The sequence below is a fragment of the Anomaloglossus baeobatrachus genome, chromosome 5 (assembly GCF_048569485.1).
Source record: "Anomaloglossus baeobatrachus isolate aAnoBae1 chromosome 5, aAnoBae1.hap1, whole genome shotgun sequence".
In the NCBI taxonomy this organism is placed as follows: Eukaryota; Metazoa; Chordata; class Amphibia; order Anura; family Aromobatidae; genus Anomaloglossus; species Anomaloglossus baeobatrachus.
Window position 1 is genome coordinate 369858011 of NC_134357.1, and position 18712 is coordinate 369876722.

The window sequence follows — 18712 nt, forward strand, 5'->3', positions numbered from 1 at the left end:
TCTGGTCGGTCTGGCAGTGCCCACGGTTGGCCGACCGTGAGATGCCACAGATCCGGGTACCACGACCTCCTCGGCCAGTCTGGAGCGACAAGGATGGCGCGGCGGCAGTCGGCCCTGATCTTGCGTAACACTCTGGGCAACAGTGCCAGAGGAGGAAACACATAAGGAAGCTGAAACTGCGACCAATCCTGAACTAAGGCGTCTGCCGCCAGAGCTCTGTGATCTTGAGATCGAGCCATGAATGTTGGGACCTTGTTGTTGTGCCGTGACGCCATTAGGTCGACGTCCGGCATCCCCCAGCGGCAACAGATCTCCTGAAACACGTCCGGGTGAAGGGACCATTCCCCTGCGTCCATGCCCTGGCGACTGAGAAAGTCTGCTTCCCAGTTTTCTACGCCTGGGATGTGAACTGCGGATATGGTGGATGCTGTGGCTTCCACCCACAGCAGAATCCGCCGGACTTCCTGGAAGGCTTGCCGACTGCGTGTCCCACCTTGGTGGTTGATGTAAGCCACCGCTGTGGAGTTGTCCGACTGAATTCGGATCTGCTTGCCTTCCAGCCACTGCTGGAACGTTTTTAGGGCAAGATACACTGCCCTGATCTCCAGAACATTGATCTGAAGTGAGGACTCTTGCTGAGTCCACGTACCCTGAGCCCTGTGGTGGAGAAAAACTGCTCCCCACCCTGACAGACTCGCGTCCGTCGTGACCACCGCCCAGGATGGGGGTAGGAAGGATTTCCCCTTCGATAATGAGGTGGGAAGAAGCCACCACCGAAGGGAAGCTTTGGTTGCCTGAGAGAGGGAGACGTTCCTGTCTAGGGACGTCGGCATCCTGTCCCACTTGCGTAGGATGTCCCATTGAAGAGGACGCAGGTGAAACTGCGCGAAAGGGGCTGCTTCCATTGCCGCCACCATCTTCCCCAGGAAGTGCATGAGGCGCTTCAAGGGGTGTGACCGACCTTGAAGGAGAGATTGCACCCCTGTCTGTAGTGAACGCTGTTTGTCCAGCGGAAGCTTCACTATCGCTGGAAGAGTATGAAACTCCATGCCAAGATATGTCAGCGATTGGACCGGTGTCAGATTTGACTTTGGAAAATTGATGATCCACCCGAAACTCTGGAGAATCTCCAGAGTAACGTTGAGGCTGTGTTGGCATGCCTCTTGAGAGGGTGCCTTGACCAGCAGATCGTCTAAGTAAGGTATCACTGAGTGACCCTGAGAGTGGAGGACCGCAACTACTGTAGCCATGACCTTGGTGAAAAACCTTTGGGGCTGTCGCCAGGCCGAACGGCAGTGCCGCGAACTGAAGGTGTTCGTCTCCTATGGCGAAGCGCAAGAAGCGCTGATGCTCTGGAGCAATCGGTACGTGGAGCTAAGCATCCTTGATATCGATCGATGCTAGGAAATCTCCTTGGGACATTGAGGCGATGACGGAGCGGAGGGATTCCATCCGGAACCGCCTGGTCCTTACGTGTTTGTTGAGCAGTTTTAGGTCCAAAACAGGACGGAAGGACCCGTCCTTCTTTGGAACCACAAACAGGTTGGAGTAGAAACCGTGACCCTGTTGCTGAAGAGGAACCGGGACCACCACTCCTTCTGCCTTCAGAATGCCCACCGCCTGCAGAAGAGCCTCGGTTCGCTCGGGAGGCGGAGATGTTCTGAAGAATCGAATCGGAGGACGAGAGCTGAACTCTATCCTGTAACCGTGAGACAAAATGTCTCTCACCCAACGGTCTTTTACTTGTGGCAGCCAGGTGTCGCAAAAGCGGGAGAGCCTGCCACCGACCGAGGATGCGGTGTGAGGAGGCCGTAAGTCATGAGGAAGCCGCCTTGGTAGCGGCACCTCCGGCGGTCTTTTTAGGGCGTGATTTAGACCGCCATGCGTCGGAGTTCCTCTGATCCTTCTGAGGCCTTTTGGACGAGGAGAATTGGGACCTGCCCGCACCCCGAAAGGACCGAAACCTCGACTGTCCCCTCCTCTGTTGGGGTGTTTTTGGTTTGGCCTGGGGTAAGGATGTTTCCTTTCCCTTGGATTGTTTGATGATTTCATCCAATCTCTCACCAAACAAACGGTCGCCAGAAAATGGCAATCCAGTTAAGCACTTTTTTTTGGAAGCCGAATCTGCCTTCCATTCCCGCAGCCACAAGGCCCTGCGTATTGCTACCGAATTGGCGGCTGCAACCGCCGTACGGCTCGCAGAGTCCAGGACAGCATTAATAGCGTCCAAATGCCGACGTTTGAGAGGTTATGGACGCCACTTGCGGCGCAGACGTACGTGTGAGTGCGTCAATTTGCGCCTGACCAGCTGAGATAGCTTGGAGTGCCCATACGGCTGCGAATGCTGGAGCAAAAGACGCGCCGATAGCTTCATAGATGGATTTCAACCAGAGCTCCATCTGTCTGTCAGTGGCATCCTTGAGTGAATCTCCATCTTCCACTGCAACTATGGATCTAGCCGCCAGTCTGGAGATTGGAGGATCCACCTTGGGACACTGAGTCCAGCCCTTGACCACGTCAGGGGGGAAAGGGTAACGTGTATCCTTAAGGCGCTTGGAAAAACGCTTATCTGGACAAGCTCGGTGTTTCTGGACTGCCTCTCTGAAGTCAGAGTGGTCCAGAAACATACTCTTTGTACGCTTGGGAAACCTGTTGATGGACGCAATAAGATCATTCACTATGGCGTCCCCATCAGGAGTATCAAGGTTGAGAGCGGCTTCAGGATCAGAATCCTGATCAGCTACCTCCGCTTCATCATACAGAGAGTCCTCTCGCTGAGACCCTGAACATTGTGATGATGTCGAGGGGATTTCATAGCGAGCTCGCTTAGTCGGTCTGGGGCTGCGGTCCGTGTCAGAGACCTCACCCTGGGATCCATGAGACACCCCGGGAGGACATTGCTGTTCCAACTGAGGGGGACCAGGGGGCAATGATTCCACAGTGCCCATGGCTTGAGATGCCGGCCTGGACTGCAAGGCTTCTAATATCTTAGCCATAGTCTCAGAAAGTCTTTCAGTAAAAACTGCAAACTCCGTCCCTGTCACTTGGACAGTGTTAACAGGTGGTTCTCCCTGGGCCACCCTTAGCAGAGGCTCCGGCTGAGAAAGTGCCACAGGGGCCGAGCATTGCACACAATGAGGGTCAGTGGAACCTGCCGGCAGTATAGCCGTACATGCTGCACAGGCAGCATAGTAAGTATGTGCTTTGGCACCCTTGCTATTTGTGGACGACATGCTGTTGTCTCCTCTGAGCAATACAGGAGGTTATATAGCCAAAAATCAACAGTGCACCATACAGTGTAAAGTATAGTCTATAATCATATAATCTATAAGTACACTTCTGCACTAGTGGGGCCAGCACCACAGGTGCTGCTTACCGCCTGCGCAAAGCGGTTGTGTGGGCACCAGAATTCCTGCCTGGGTCTCCCTGAGCTTGTCTCTCCTCTCCAGCGTTAGCAGAGCTGAGAGGAATGGCTGCCGGCGTCCTGAGGAGAGGAGGGAGCCGTGGGCGTGACCCAGAAAAGTGCGGGAACTGGTGCCCCACTGTGCAGAGTGAGGGGGGTGGAGTATGCAAAGCATGCTCCAGCCCTCAGTGCTGCCGTCCTGTACAGCGTCCCGCCCTTCCCCTGACTGGCAGGGCTGGGGGCGGGAAGAAAAAGAGACTAGGCCGCAAAAGCCGGGGTAAGCGCGGTCGGCGCGGAAGTCCCCGGCGCACTAACAGTCCCAGCCGCGCCGCAGTGATAACCATGGCAGCGGCGGTCAGCGCGGCAGTCCCCCTACACGAACACACTCAGCGACGCTGAAGTGTGTAATGGCACAAACTCAGTCAGCGCTGCTGTCCCCGGTGCACTAGCACACCCAGCAATGCTGGAGTGTTGCTGTGCGCGGTCCCCACGGGGACACAGAGTACCTCAAAGTAGCAGGGCCATGTCCCTGAACGATACTCGGCTCCTATCCAGCAGGGTCCTCAGGAGCTGTGGATGGAGCACGGTCTCCTGTGCCTGGAGACCGAAAGGATCCCACTTCACCCAGAGCCCTAATTGAGGGATGGGGAAGGAAAGCAGCATGTGGGCTCCAGCCTCCATACCCGCAATGGATACCTCAACCTTAACAACACCGCCGACAAGAGTGGGGTGAGAAGGGAGCATGCTGGGGGCCCTGTTATGGGCCCTCTTTTCTTCCATCCGACATAGTCAGCAGCTGCTGCTGACTAAGCTGTGGAGCTATGCGTGCATGTCTGACCTCCTTCGCACAAAGCATAAAAACTGATGAGCCCGTAGCAGCACGGGGGGTGTATAGGCTGAAGGGGAGGGGCGTTACACTTTTAGTGTAATACTTTGTGTGGCCTCCGGAGGCATAGCTATACACCCAATTGTATGGGTCTCCCAATTAGGAGCGACAAAGAAATGGCCAGCAGAGCAAACAAATCTTATAGTAGAAGAAAACGGGCATCCATGCTGCGGTGTCCGGGCTGTATTGACCCTAATTCGATGGGAGTTACTGGTCTCTGTCCGGCGCCTCCTATCGTCTTGTGATCGCCGCCCTCATTCCCTGCTCTATGTGGCTAACGCATCCTATGTCATCCATACAGAGTCCTCCATTGGTCTCTTCCCCACGAGCACTTTTCTCTGCTCTCCTGAGGGCAGAGCAAAGTACTGTAATACACAGGCATGGGAAAAGTCAAAGACAACATGCGTAATACAGTACTTTGCACTGACCTCAGCAGGGCAGAGAGAAGTGCGCGCGTGCACGTCATCCACATGGAGCAGGGAAGGAGGACAACGATAGCAGGAAGATAGGAGGAGTCGGACTGAGACCAGTGATGCCCATCAGACTGGAAAGCCCTGCAGGTGAGTATAATGAAAGCATTTTTGTTTTTTAAAACATACTTTATTTGATGTCAATAGGCACATATCAGAAAGAAGAGAACATACTGTTACATTCCCTAAACATCTCCGGATCTTGCAATGCGACTGCTACATCATTTGTTTTTTTTCATTGTCACAACAATTTCATCTTCATAGAATTATCTTAACAATAATTTCCTTTAACTTAAACTATCATTTTTGTTCAATTCAGTTGGTCCTTTGAATGCTCCCCATCTTTGGTGTCCCTAATGTCCCTGCAATATCTTGCAAACAATACCGAGACGTGTGTTCAAATGCTTTAATTAACTGGGTGATTTCCGTCTGGGTGAAGCTTTGCTCAATAAATGTTCTCCACTTTTTGAAGAATCTTTTAGTGGACTTCTCCTTATGTTTCTCTGAGTTCAGTTTGTCGTACATCATTATCGCTTTTAGGGTATCAACTATTTCTGGGAGTCTTGTCTTATCAGCCAGTTCCTAAGTAGGCATTTATTTACTACAATCAATACTACGTGTATTATATCGGGAATGTGAGCACTTGCTCAGTTTCCGTAGGGGCTTTTATACAGTGAAACAAACAGGCCTGAGGGGTGACGGGTATAACTACTTTCCAAATCCTCAATATGTACGCTACCGCTTCCTCCCATACCCCCCTCACTCGTGGGCATTCCCATATGCAGTGAAACAGTTTTGCTCTATGTAGTCCACATTTAGGGCAATGGTCCAGGAAATGCACTGGTGAGCTGCTATGTGGTATATTAAAGGCGTAAATTGCGTTGTGTACTAGCTTAAATTGCATCTGCCTCCATTGTTCGTTCAGCATTACTTTCTTAACAGACTCCAACCCCCTTAGAATTTTACCATATATGTCCGGATCGCCCAGAGCAATCTCCCAGGTTTTAAATATTTGCTCATTCCAGGGGTCCTGGGTTTGATCTCTCAGTCATGGGTAAATGATCAAAAGGGATTCATGCCCAGCTTGTGTTATTTGTAGATATTGTAGGTAATGGTGATTTTCCAGATTACATTTTCCCGATACCTCCGCCTAGCTCAGAACTCTCCCCTCCTCTACTTTCATTAAATCACTCAACCTCCGTACCCCCCTCAGCTTTCATCCTTGGAATAATTTGTTTTGTGATCCTTGAGAAAACGTTTTTTTTCACCTTATATAGCCTGGACACTGATATACAATATTCTAGAATACTGTATATAAGAGCTTACAGGTGACAACTCTGGTGACAGGTTCTATTTAATGGCTGACTCGGATTCTCAAAACGAGTGAGACTAGGACATGCTCTGCATTTACCAGACTGGACATGCAGATTGTTTTTAAAACAAATGTGTGTATGGATTAATAAAATTGTATGGATCAGAGTGCTAGCAGGGAAAAAAAATGGAATACAATGAGCATGTGATTGTGTCACCCAGATAGCTAAATACAGCTTAAGCTACAAGGATCGTGTTTGGGGCCAAGATACATCAGTGATTCATTTGGAAAGGCTGTTTAAAATACTATAATTCAATACTTACATTCATGGCTAACCACCCATTTTCTCCCAGCAACTCCTAGAAAATATTTCAAGGTTCTTTCACATACGAGCTGTTCATCTAAAATAACAAATAAAACACAGGCTTAAAATATAGATTGATTGAAATACACCTCCAACTTACCAACTTAGTAGGTTGTAATATTATATATATATATATATATATATATATATATATATATATATGCACAAATATTCTCATATATATGTGTGTGTGTGTGTGTGTGTGTGTGTTGGCCACCAGGTGAGGATACAAAGACAAGTGTGACCTGCCTACAATTAAGCATGGTGGTGGGAGTGTCATAATTTGGGGTTGCACGACTGCTGCTGGCTGTGAGGAACTACATTTCATTGAGGGAACCGTGAATGCCAACATTTAATGTGACATAATGAAGCAGGGCATGATCCCCTCCCTTCGGAAAATGGGCCGCACGGCAGTATTATAACACGATGACGTCCCCAGACACACCTGCAAGACAACCACTAACTTGCTGAAGAAAGGAGGGTAAAGCTTCCAAACTGGCCAACCGTGTCTCTCAACCTAAAGGCAAGGTCTCTAAACTCCACCACCTCCATGTTGTCATGAAGGAGTGGAAGAGGATTCCAGTTGCTCCTGTGAAGCTCTCGTAATCTCTATGCCAAAGTTATTTAGAGGCACACCAAATTTATACATAGGCTATGTGCGCACTAGAAAAAAGATTTTTCTTGAGACTGAAGGATTAGCGCATGCGTTATTACCGCGTTTGGTGCGTTTTTTTGCAGGTTGGTCCCTGCGTTTTTTAATGCTTTAACAGCAATAAATAATATAGATAGATAATTGATAGATAGATAAATAGATGAATTAAAAAAAAAACAAAAAAAAAAAAACGACATGGGGTCCCCCTATCTTTTGTAGCCAGATAGGAGGGTAAAGCAGACGGCTGCAGCCTGTAGACCACAGCTGGCAGCTTTACCTTGGCTGGTAATCCAAATCAGAGAGCACCCCATTTTGTTATTTTACATTAAATAAATAATTTAAAACAAAAAACGTGGGGTCACCCCCAAACTGGATCACCAGCCAAGGTAAAGCGGACAGGTGCGGTCTTGTATTCTCAGACTAGGGAGGTCCACCGTTATTGGACACTCCCCTGCCTAAAAATAGCAGGCCACAGCCGCCCCAGAAGTGGCGCATTCATTACACATGCCAATCCTGGCGCTTTTCCCCAACTCATCCCATTGCCCTGGTGCGGTGGCAAACGGGGTAATATATGGGGTTGATACCAGATGTGTAATGTCACCTGGCATCAGGCCCTGGGGTTAGTGATGTCACGCGTCTATCAGATACCGGACATCACCAACCTAGTCAATAAAGGGGGCTTTACACACTACAACATTGCTAATGCGAAGTCGTTGGGGTTACGGAATTTGTAACGCACATGCGGCCGCATTAGCGATACCGTTGTGTGTGACACCTATGAGCGATTTTGCATCGTCGCAAAAACGTGCAAAATCGCTCATCGGTGACATGGGGGTCCATTCTCAAAAATAGTTACTGCAGCAGTAACGAAGTTGTTCCTCGTTCCTGCGGCAGCACACATCGCTCCGTGTGACGCCGCAGGAACGAGGAAGCTCTCCTTACCTGCCTCCCGGCCGCTATGCAGAAGGAAGGAGGTGGGCGGGATGTTACGTCCCGCTCATCTCCGCCCCTCCGCTGCTATTGGGCGGCGGTTCAGTGACGCTGCTGTGACGTCGCTGTGACGCTGAACGAACCGCCCCCTTAGAAAGGAGGCGGTTCGCCGGTCACAGCGACGTTGCTAGGCAGGTAAGTATGTGTGACGGCTCTGGACGATGTTGTGCGCCACGGGAAGCGATTTGCCAGTGTCGCACAACAGATGGGGGCGGGTACCCACACTAGCGATATCGGTACCGATATCGCAGTGTGTAAAGCGGCCTTAAGAAAAAAAAAGACAAAAAAAGTTTTATTTGAAAAAACACTCCCCAAACCATTCCCTCGTCACCATTTTATTGAAAAGAACAATCAAATCCGGGTCCGGCGTAATCCAATAAGGGGGTCCCACGACGATCCACACCATAGTCACTGTCCCAGTCAATGAAGAACAGAACATTCCCCATTGGCTGGTAGAGTAGTGCACTGACTTGAGGGAACATCAATAGGTCAGCCCAGGTCACTGCAGGGGATGACGAGCGCTGCTGTGAGGAGGTTAGATGAGATCATTACCTGCTGTGACGATCTCTTGCTCTCCTGACGTCAGCGCTGCCACTGCCTTCTGTGCCCGCTGCGTTCTCAGCAGTATCGCGGGAGGCTGTAACGTCACCGCTAGTGACAGTCTCGGGCCACCCACGAGACGTGACAGGAGAAAGCGGTGGGCAATGGAAGGCAGCGACAGCGCTGACGTCAGGAGGGCAGGAGATCATCACAGCAGGTAATGATCTCATCTAACCTCATGACAGCAGCGCTTGTCATCCCCGCGGCTGCCTGCACTGCAGTGTGAGAAGCTGCTGATACTGCAGTGTCGGCAGCCGCAGGGCTGGTAAACAGCGGGACACAGACTGCACGGGCACCCGTCGCAGGTCCCACGGAAGTGCTTCTGTGACGCCCTGGACTAGCCAGGTAGTCACAGTTCGAGCCCCACACAACACCTGTCCCTAACAAGGTGTCAACAGCCAAACACTTTAAACCCTAGTCACCCCCCTCAGGGCTTGATGGGCACACCAGGGGGCGGAGCCAGGCGGTTGGCCCCCACCCACCGAGGAGTCCAGAGAGCCTGAGGCGGGAAAACAGTCAGTTAGTACTTGCTAGTGAGTGAGTTCAGGAGGTGAAGGAGAGAGGAAGCAGGCATGTGCCCAGGTCTACAGCAGTCTGACAGGTGCCAGGGTTGGAGCCCGGGCACCTTTGGCTAGGAGGCATACGGAGGCCTCTGCCTGCAGGAGCCGGGAAGACGGCTCGGTGGAACCGTGGTGGACCGGGGCAGGGTAGTGGCCCGCCGTTACCGACCCGGGGAACCGACTGGAAACCGGAGCACAAAGGGGGGTACTCAGACTCTGAAACGAGGTCCAGAAGCCACTGGACTGAGTTAATTAACTGATTGCGGCCAGGACTGTAGGTCCTTTGCCACCCAAAGTCCTGACTGAAGACAACAGCCCAACGAGGGTGATAGAAAGCCACCGCTCAGGCAGAGAGATCCCACGGGCCAGCGTCTGCGGGCAAAGGGCTCCTCCAACATACACAAGCTGGGGAGCGGACTCCTGTATTGCAAGTTCAGGTAGTCCATCAACACTTAAAAAGGTGCAGGAGAAAGGCAGAGACCACCAACCGGGTGGGGGACCAGACTGCAGCCGGCTGCGGGCACCGACCACCATCATCTTGGTTTACCAGAGACTTGTGTGTTTCTAATCGTGAGTACACCAGTGCCCTCTGGCCGCGCACCACCCTGCACCGCCCAACTACTTTCCCCCCCCCCCCCCCCCCCCAACGGGTCCCAGGGCCACCATCCCTTCCCATGGAGGGGTTAACATCTTGCTGCGCAACATCTCCCCTGGGTGCCCCGTAACTGCAGCGGTGGTGTCCACCTGCACCACAGCCCGTGGGTGGCATCACGAACTTAACCACGGCTCCGCCGTAAACCTACGTCCCCCAAAACGCCAGCCCCTTTCAGATTGGAGTGACCACAGGGCCCCCGGCTCCGGAGACGCTCGAGCCACCCACCAGCGAGCCCGGATCCGAGCGGCTCGGTTGCAGCCGAGCCCGGGGCGGTACACTTCCGTGCAGCGTCCAGGGATTGAGTGTGATCTGTGTGTGTTTACTCTCTGCTCAGCTTCCTCTTCCTGTCATAATGACATCACTTCCTTGCAAAATGCAGGGCAGTGATGAACATTATGTCCCGAAATACGTGAAATAATGCGGGAATCACGTAGGAAAACGCAATGAAACGCACAGAATTTGCTACCTGCGTTATTCCCTGCGTGATTTCATGATTACATTACAGTCAATGGAGTGAGTGAAGCAGTTCGCCGCAGAAAAGAAGTGACATGCACATCCTTTTTCTCAAGAAAATCTACTGAAAGAATTTTCTTAAGAAAAAAATGCAGCTAATTTTTTTTGCCATAGGTTTTGCTGGGAAATGTCTGCAGAAAGGTTACAACCATTTTCTCAAGACATTTCTGCAGCAAAAACGCACCAAAAACGCAGGTAAAAACGCAGTGTGTGAATATAGCCTTATACAAGCAGTACACTGACTGCTTTACATTGTATCAAAGTATCATATCTTCAATCTTGTCCCATGAAAAGATATATATATAAAAAAAAACAAAAAACAAAAGCCAAGACGTTTTTTTTACTCCTGCTGCTTACACTAAATTCTGACCCTCCTATAACCATTCAAGGAGGGCCTGGAAGCCTTTCTTGAAAGATATATTAAAGATTATAGGTACTAGATTCTTTGATGAGATTTTGATCCATAGATCTAGTCTGATTGCGGCATGTGGAGTTGGGAAGGAATTTTTCCCCTATAGGCACAAGCACACGATTATTTGGTGACTTTTTACATCAGTATGTGTAAGCCAAAACCAGGAGTGGGTGATAACTAGATTCTGTTCCTAAACGTTGGACACAAAGCAGGAGTGATATTTACAGATATAAAATGTGCAGAATGTTTCCCTCACAGTTTCTACAATCCTTTCCGTGGAGCAGATTTGATAATTGTGCCTACGTTGATTAAAAAAAAATGTATTCCAAAGAAGAGTGTCACAAACGCCTTCATTTAACCTGCCAAAAACTACTGCTACTGCTGGCAAGCTATCCCTGCATTATTCCCACGTGTCCAGGGCACGTCAGATGTAGGATGCGTCCATGAACCGTCTTAGTCATTTCATATTCATATACGGCAGCAGTGCAGGGAGAAGACACAGTCCGGATCTAAATGGTGTGTCACTCATTATGGCACTATCTGTCCTCCTCAGGCACGGACAGCACAGAGCAAACAAACAAGCAGAGAAAAGCAGGCTGGCATTTCAATCCGCCCACCGACAGCTAATCAAGCCCAATTAGGGGCCCACGGCACTAGCCAGAATGAGAGCTGTCTTGGTACAGATGTAGTCAGCGCTAGGTCGTCCTTTTAGAATGCAGAAAGCGGATGCTTATTTTTATAGTTTTGATTCACTCATTAGCTTTGATGGTCTATGACGCAGATGAGTTATACAAAACACTGAAATTTTCCGTCAAGAGCTGACCAGTAAATGCATCACGGCCTGGATTGTAGCGCACAATGAACAGGAAAAAAAACTAGTAATTTTTGTAACGTCAGAGGCAAAAGAAATCCTCACTGAATAAAAGACTGAATGTTCTTTTTTGGTAAATCATGAACAGCGGCTGGATCACAAAGTCACAAAGTGATTATTTGGCTCTATTACACAGCGCCCTCTGGACTGTCTGTAATCACCTATGGCATCAAGCAGACAGATGGACGCGCATGTGCCATTCATCTAGTATGACCAGTCCCTTCCCGCGGCTGCGCACTGATCTCTGGTTACGATGTGGCCATGTATTTTACTACTACTTCTCTACGTATGAGAGTAAAAGGAGAGCACACCGTTCCATTTGCCTCCCCCAGGAGCAGAGAACTTTCACTTGTCTTGATAGAAGAGAGGAAGAATTTGTAAACTATGTGGCCACATCCCAATCTAAGGATCTGTGCTCTGAGCCATGGCGGAGCTTACAAGACTAGATGGATAGCGCATCTATACCACGGCTTGATGCCGTAGATTAACACAATTTTCAAGAAAAATGTAAGGGTGATAGCACTGACAACGCAAGTTATCTCAAAACATGCAGAGTAACTTCAATACAATTAAAGTACCACTCCAGTGTTTTCTTTTATTGTACCGGGGTGGAGTGGTGCAAGTCCCCTGTAACCTTTCAACGTAGTCATCCTTATCCAGCGGTACTCTAGTCCGTCTCCACTGGCAAGTGACTAGCCGGCAGCTCCAGTGTTTCATGGAGAGCACTCTTCAATGCATGTTGGTTCTATAGGAGCCTCGTTCTGGCTCTCAGAGATGCATGGAGTGCCTGTGATGTAGCTTCTGGCCAGTGAGAGGCTACTGGCACAAGATGGTGATATGGGACCAGAGCAGCATCGCTAAAGTACGAAAATACCCAAAGGTGGGAATAATACAGGGAGATAACATTTAAAGCCCCACTACAGTGCTCAAATAAAATGCAAAAAAAAATGCTGTAGTGGTGCTTTAGGCTATGTGAGCAGTAGAAAAAGGACTTTTCTCAAGAAATTTCTTCGAAAAAAAAATTTTCTTGAGAAAAAAAATGCAGTGTGCGCACAGCTAATTTTTTTTTCTCCATAGGTTTTGCTGGGAAATGTCTGCAGAAAGGTTACAGCCATTTTCTCAAGAAATTTCTGCAGCAAAAACGCACAAAAAACACGAGTAAAAACGCAGTGTGCGCACACAGGTCCTTAAAGTTAAAAATATTTTTACCTGTTCTATTATTGACTATGCTTGCTTATATAGTGCCATCATAATCTGCAGCAATTTATACTCATTATCCTCAGAGCTCACAATCTAAATTCCCTATCGGTATGTCTTTGGAGTGTAGGAAAAAAACACAATACACACAGGGTGATCATACAAACTCCTTGCAGATGATGTCCTTGGTAGGATTTAAACCGGAGACCCCAGCACTACAAGACTGCATTGCTAACCACTGAGCGACTCTTCTGTTCACCGCATAGTAAGTTTTTTGGAATAACCCTTTACATATTAGGCACCTTATTTCACAGCTCTGAATGCAGATTGTGATCACTCACATAAGACATACAATCTAAAGTTCTATATCTCTCACGCACATAAGGACCATGGGTGCAGTGCTGGTGTTACCCTCCACACCCCCTAAAAGAGAACCTGTCAGTGCTGGGTCCTGACAGACTCGTCTGTAGAGTACCATATTAGAGGATAAAAATGGGTCGACAAGAAAACTAAAAACATTAATATGCTTTGTTTTCAACCTCCTAAGCTTGAAAAGTTGGTCAGAAAAACAGCGCCACCAACAGTGGTTAATTACATAGCTGTACTGTATGTTTTGTCCATATTCCTAAATACAGGGCTGGGTACTTACAAAAGGAGGAAGAATTTTTACTAAAATCCACAACTAAATAAAAATGCACTAAAAATGAGATCTGTGACACTGCAGACAATCTCCCTCATGTCTCTCCTCCAGACTGGGGTGTAAAATAAACCCTAGATAAACTGAAGGCATGCTGAAAAATGGTTTTTCTAGGCAGGGATTAGAGGCGGCTTTAAGACTGATCAGAACCATTTCCAATTAACCTTTCTGTGTGGAAATAATCCGAACAAATCCCAACAACTTGATGATATATTTTTTAGTGTTCGGTGTGGTGTAATGGAAACCAGTATTGAGGAAGCTGCAGGCACAACAGCCCAAACCTACCTGTTTTCATGATGACGTGAGTGGTGGATTCAGCCATTTTGTTGGAAAAGATGCTCTGCGTTTTCCGTGCAAACTTCTGAACCAAAATCTAAAATGTGAAAACAGAAAAATGAACGTCCAAGATGATGGTGGTAGCTGTGAATATCAGAACTGAAACATACAGAGAAATAGGGGGACAAGTTGTACAATGCTTCTTGATGTCCTCTAAAAGCATTCATATACATTAGACTAATTGAGTAAAAATTCCAATATGAAAACGATCCAGTATGTCCAATTTTGGACAGCTGATCCATTTATTCACAGCAAGATAAGTCTCTGTGGTAGGAAAAGACAGGAGAGTTCATCAGAATTGCCGACGGGAATGCTCGTAACAACGCCGACAGGAGGGCTCGTAACAATGCCGACAGGAGGGCTCGTAACAACGCCGACAGGAGGGCTCGTAACAACGCCGACAGGAGCGCTCGTAACAACGCCGACAGGATGGCTCGTAACAACGCCGACAGGATGGCTCGTAACAACGCCGACAGGATGGCTCGTAACAACGCCGACAGGATGGCTCGTAACAACGCCGACAGGATGGCTCGTAACAACGCCGACAGGATGGCTCGTAACAACGCCGACAGAAGCTCTCGTAAAAACGCCGACAGAAGCTCTCGTAAGCATGCCGACAGAAGCTCTCGTAAGCATGCCGACAGAAGCTCTCGTAAGCATGCCGACAGAAGCTCTCGTAAGCATGCCGACAGAAGCTCTCGTAAGCATGCCGACAGAAGCTCTCGTAAGCATGCCGACAGAAGCTCTCGTAAGCATGCCGACAGAAGCTCTCGTAAGCATGCCGACAGAAGCTCTCGTAAGCATGCCGACAGAAGCTCTCGTAAGCATGCCGACAGAAGCTCTCGTAAGCATGCCGACAGAAGCTCTCGTAAGCATACCGACAGAAGCTCTCGTAAGCATGCCGACAGAAGCTCTCGTAAGCATGCCGACAGAAGCTCTCGTAAGCATACCGACAGAAGCTCTCGTAAGCATGCCGACAGAAGCTCTCGTAAGCATTCCAACAGGAACGCTCGTAAAACGGCCAACAGGAGCGCTCGTAAAAATGCCGACAGAAGCGCTTTCAGCTGAACCATCATTAGGCCACAATTATTGTTCATGGAGCCAGTTAGTGTCAAATTTAGTGAAGATTTTGGAATAGATTCCCTGAGAAAATCAATATAGAATTTGCATTCCATGCATGTGAATAGTGTACAGCCACCCCATTCACAGACATGAAAATAGTTTTGGACCGATTTTTTGAATCAATATAAAAAAAAAAAAAAAATTTGCTAATGTGTGGATTCCAAACTGAAAAACTGAGGATCAAAATCCAGAGCTGGATTTAATGCGTCTAACTTCTAAAATGCGTCTAACTTCAGGGCTACAGTCTCCCAGCATTAACTACTGGCTGAACGTCCGCAAACAATTGCTTTAACGTCACCTTTATATTACAATAAAAAGACTAATGGGACATCCTATGTTTCTAATGTGAACAGCAGCAGACTTAATATGAAACATCAAAAAGGAGACCGTTACACTGTGCACTGCTAAGATATGTGGAACAATGAATTCGGGAAAATAGACATGCAATACTGCTATGAAAAACGTAAAAATTGAGATACTTGGCACACAAAAATGGCCAGATTTTATGTGAGCCCAACAGCCAGCGGCAAGGCGACCTCATTTTTGTTGGGTCCCTTTCAAACTAATGCATTTGTTTGGGTTAAAAAAAACCCAAAAAACTACAATTCATGAGCCTTGCTGCTGGCAATTTTGTGTGCAAAGTATCTAAATTTTTACATGTTTTTTCATAGCAGTAATGCATGTCTATACTCCCATATTCATTGTTACACATTTTAGCACTGCTGTGTCCTTTTGTTACCTTTATATCACAGTGATCTGTATTACAAACTGCTGAGAGTGATAACACAGCTTGCTCCTCATTTCCAGTGACAACCAGCCAAACTGTGAATGCAGCTCTGGGTATAATACAAGTATAAACACAAATGTGACTTTTGTTTTAGTTTACTCTTTTCATTGTAAAAGAGAAAAAAAAATAAAATCTTGTAATTTTCACACTGGCGAACTAGTCCTAATACTAGACTCATACCTACTTGTCCGGCCTTATTCACACATCAGTATTTATTGCCAAAACCAGCAGTGTCTCCAGAACAGGTATCAATCTTTCACTTAATGGGGCTTTACACGCTGCGACATCGCTAATGCGGAGTCGTTGGGGTCATGGAATTTGTGACGCACATCCGGCCGCATTAGCGATGTTGCTGCGTGACACCGATGAGCGATTTTGCATCGTTGCAAAAACGTGCAAAATCGCTCATCGGTGACATGGGGGTCCATTCTCGATTATCGTTACTGCAGCAGTAACGATGTAGTTCGTCGCTCCTGCGGCAGCACACATCGCTATGTGTGACGCCGCAGGAACGAGGAACCTCTCCTTACCTGCCTCCCGGCCGCTATGTGGAAGGAAGGAGGTGGGTGGGATGTTACGTCCCGCTCATCTCCGCCCCTCCGCTGCTATTGGGCGGCCGCTCCGTGACGTCGCTGTGACGCCGCACGGACCGCCCCCTTAGAAAGGAGGCGGTTCGCCGGTCACAGCGACGTCGCCGGGCAGGTAAGTATGTGTGACAGGTCTGGGCGATGTTGTGCGGCACGGGCAGCGATTTGCCCGTGTCGCGCAACAGATGGTGGCGGGTACCCACACTAGCGATATCGGGACCGATATCGCAGTGTGTAAAGTAGCCTTTAGGCTATGTGCTCATGCTGCGCTTTTTTTTTTTTACACTGCATTTTTGGCTGCAGAAAACGCGCATAAATCACACAAAAATGCACAGTTGCTGCGTTTTTGTTCCTGCGTTTTTCAAATGCATTGCATGGGTGAAAAAAACGCAGAAAAAAAAGCAGAAAAAATTAACATGTTGCTTTTTTTTGTCAGTTCAAAAACGCAGATAAAAAAAAAAAAACTGTGCGGACAGCGAAAATGAAAACTCATACACTTTGCTGGGGAAGCAAAGTCATGGAGTTTTCGGACCCAAAACGCACCCGAAAAACGCACAAAATTGCTGCTAAAAAACACACTGTGCTCATCTAGCCTTATAGTAAGATCCACTCCTGGCTTTGGCATCCAAACACTAATGCAAAAATCATGACGAGTAAGCCATTAGGCCCTGTGCGCACTAGAAATTGGAATTTTCTTAAGAAAATTCTGCAGGCTCTGAAAGATTTCCGCACCCGCGGAAAAAAAACGCACCGAAATTCGCATGCGTTTTCGTGCAGTTTTTCCGCGGGTTGGTACATGTGTTTTAATGCATTCAATGCAATAAAGCACATTGAAAAGAAAAAAAAAGGTAATTTCCTTCTGATATAGATAGAGAGATAGATAGACAATGGATAGATAGACAGATAGATAGATAATGGATAGATAAATAGATGGATAAATGGATAGATGGATAGAGGACAGATCAAGCAATCAATAGATAAAGTCCCTGTAAGGACACACTGCAGTTCCCGCGAGCGGTAGTGTGTTTACAGAGAAATGACCTGTAATTACCTCTGCAGTCTCGTTACGAGGCTGCATTGAGTATGTGTCAGTCGCGGCTGGATGCAAGCATCATGGGACCTGTGTGGATTACGCCAGAGCTGTGTGTTGGGTGGGTTAATAAAGTGGTGAAAGAGGGGGCTTTTTTGTGTTTTATTTAAAATAAAGGATTTTTCAGTGTGTGTGTTTATTCACTTTGCTTACGGGTTAATCATGCAAGCTGTCTCAGACACTGCCCTGATTAAGCTTGGACTTAGTGGCAGCGATCCGCTGCCTTAATTCGTTATTATCTGGATTGTCAACGCATCACGGCAATCTGGAGGGTTGGGGAGGGGGCATTAACCATGGCCCTCGTCATCCCCAGCCTAAGAATACCGGACTGCCGCTGTGTGTTTACCTTGGCTGGACGGTAAAAATACGGCGGAGCCCGTGGTTTTTTTTGTTTTTTTATTTTTATATGCAAGTTTGCTTTCTGTGTGTGTGTGTGTGTGTGTGTGTGTGTGTGTGTGTGTGTGTGTGTGTGTGTGTGTGTGTGTGTGTGTGTGTGTTTTTACTCTCTGCTCCGCTTCCTCTTCCTGTCATAATGACATCACTTCCCTGCAAGACGCAGGGCAGTGATGAACATTATGTCCCGAAAAACGCAAAATACCGCAGAGAATAACGCAGGAAACCACAATGAACCGCACAGAATTTGCTACCGGCGTTATTCCCTGCGGGATTTCACGATTACATTACAGTCAATGGAGTGAAATGCCGCAGTGACGTGCGGAAAAGAAGTGACATACAATTGTTTTTGCTGCGTGAATCCTGCAGCAAAACCGGTAGCTGTCAAAATCTACCTAGTGCGCACAGCATTTTTTTTTTCCCCATAGGTTTTGCTGGTGAATCACTGCAGAAAGGTTATAAACATTTTCTGCAGCGAAACATGCAGCAAATTCGCGGGAAATCAGCGGTAAAATCCGGCATGTGCGCACAAGGCCTTACACAGTCCGAGATCCTGAAAAATAAGAACATTACAGTTCTTGGAGGAAAATGGCAACAAAAGCGCCATTTATTTATTATTTGACAAATTTCTGTTTTCTGTTTGTTTTTTTAATTACTTAAAAAGAAGGGAATTTTGTTTACTTACCGTAAATTCCTTTTCTTCTAGCTCCAATTGGGAGACCCAGACAGTGGGTGTATAGCTACTGCCTCTGGAGGCCGCACAAAGAACTACACTTAAAAGTGTAAGGCCCCTCCCCTTCTGGCTATACACCCTC

At 47.9% G+C, this 18712-nt stretch overlaps 1 protein-coding gene across 2 annotated transcripts in view; it reads right to left on the reverse strand.

Moving 5' to 3' along the window:
* Window positions 1-18712, reverse strand: part of BRCA1 (BRCA1 DNA repair associated) — a 238841-nt gene that overhangs the window by 49848 nt on the left and 170281 nt on the right. For both annotated transcript variants that reach the window (XM_075349979.1, XM_075349978.1), the window contains exons 16-17: window positions 13868-13955; window positions 6395-6472 (exon numbers count right to left, since the gene is read on the reverse strand). In XM_075349979.1, coding sequence (XP_075206094.1) covers window positions 6395-6472; window positions 13868-13955 — 166 coding nt within the window. The remainder of the gene's footprint in view (window positions 1-6394; window positions 6473-13867; window positions 13956-18712) is intronic.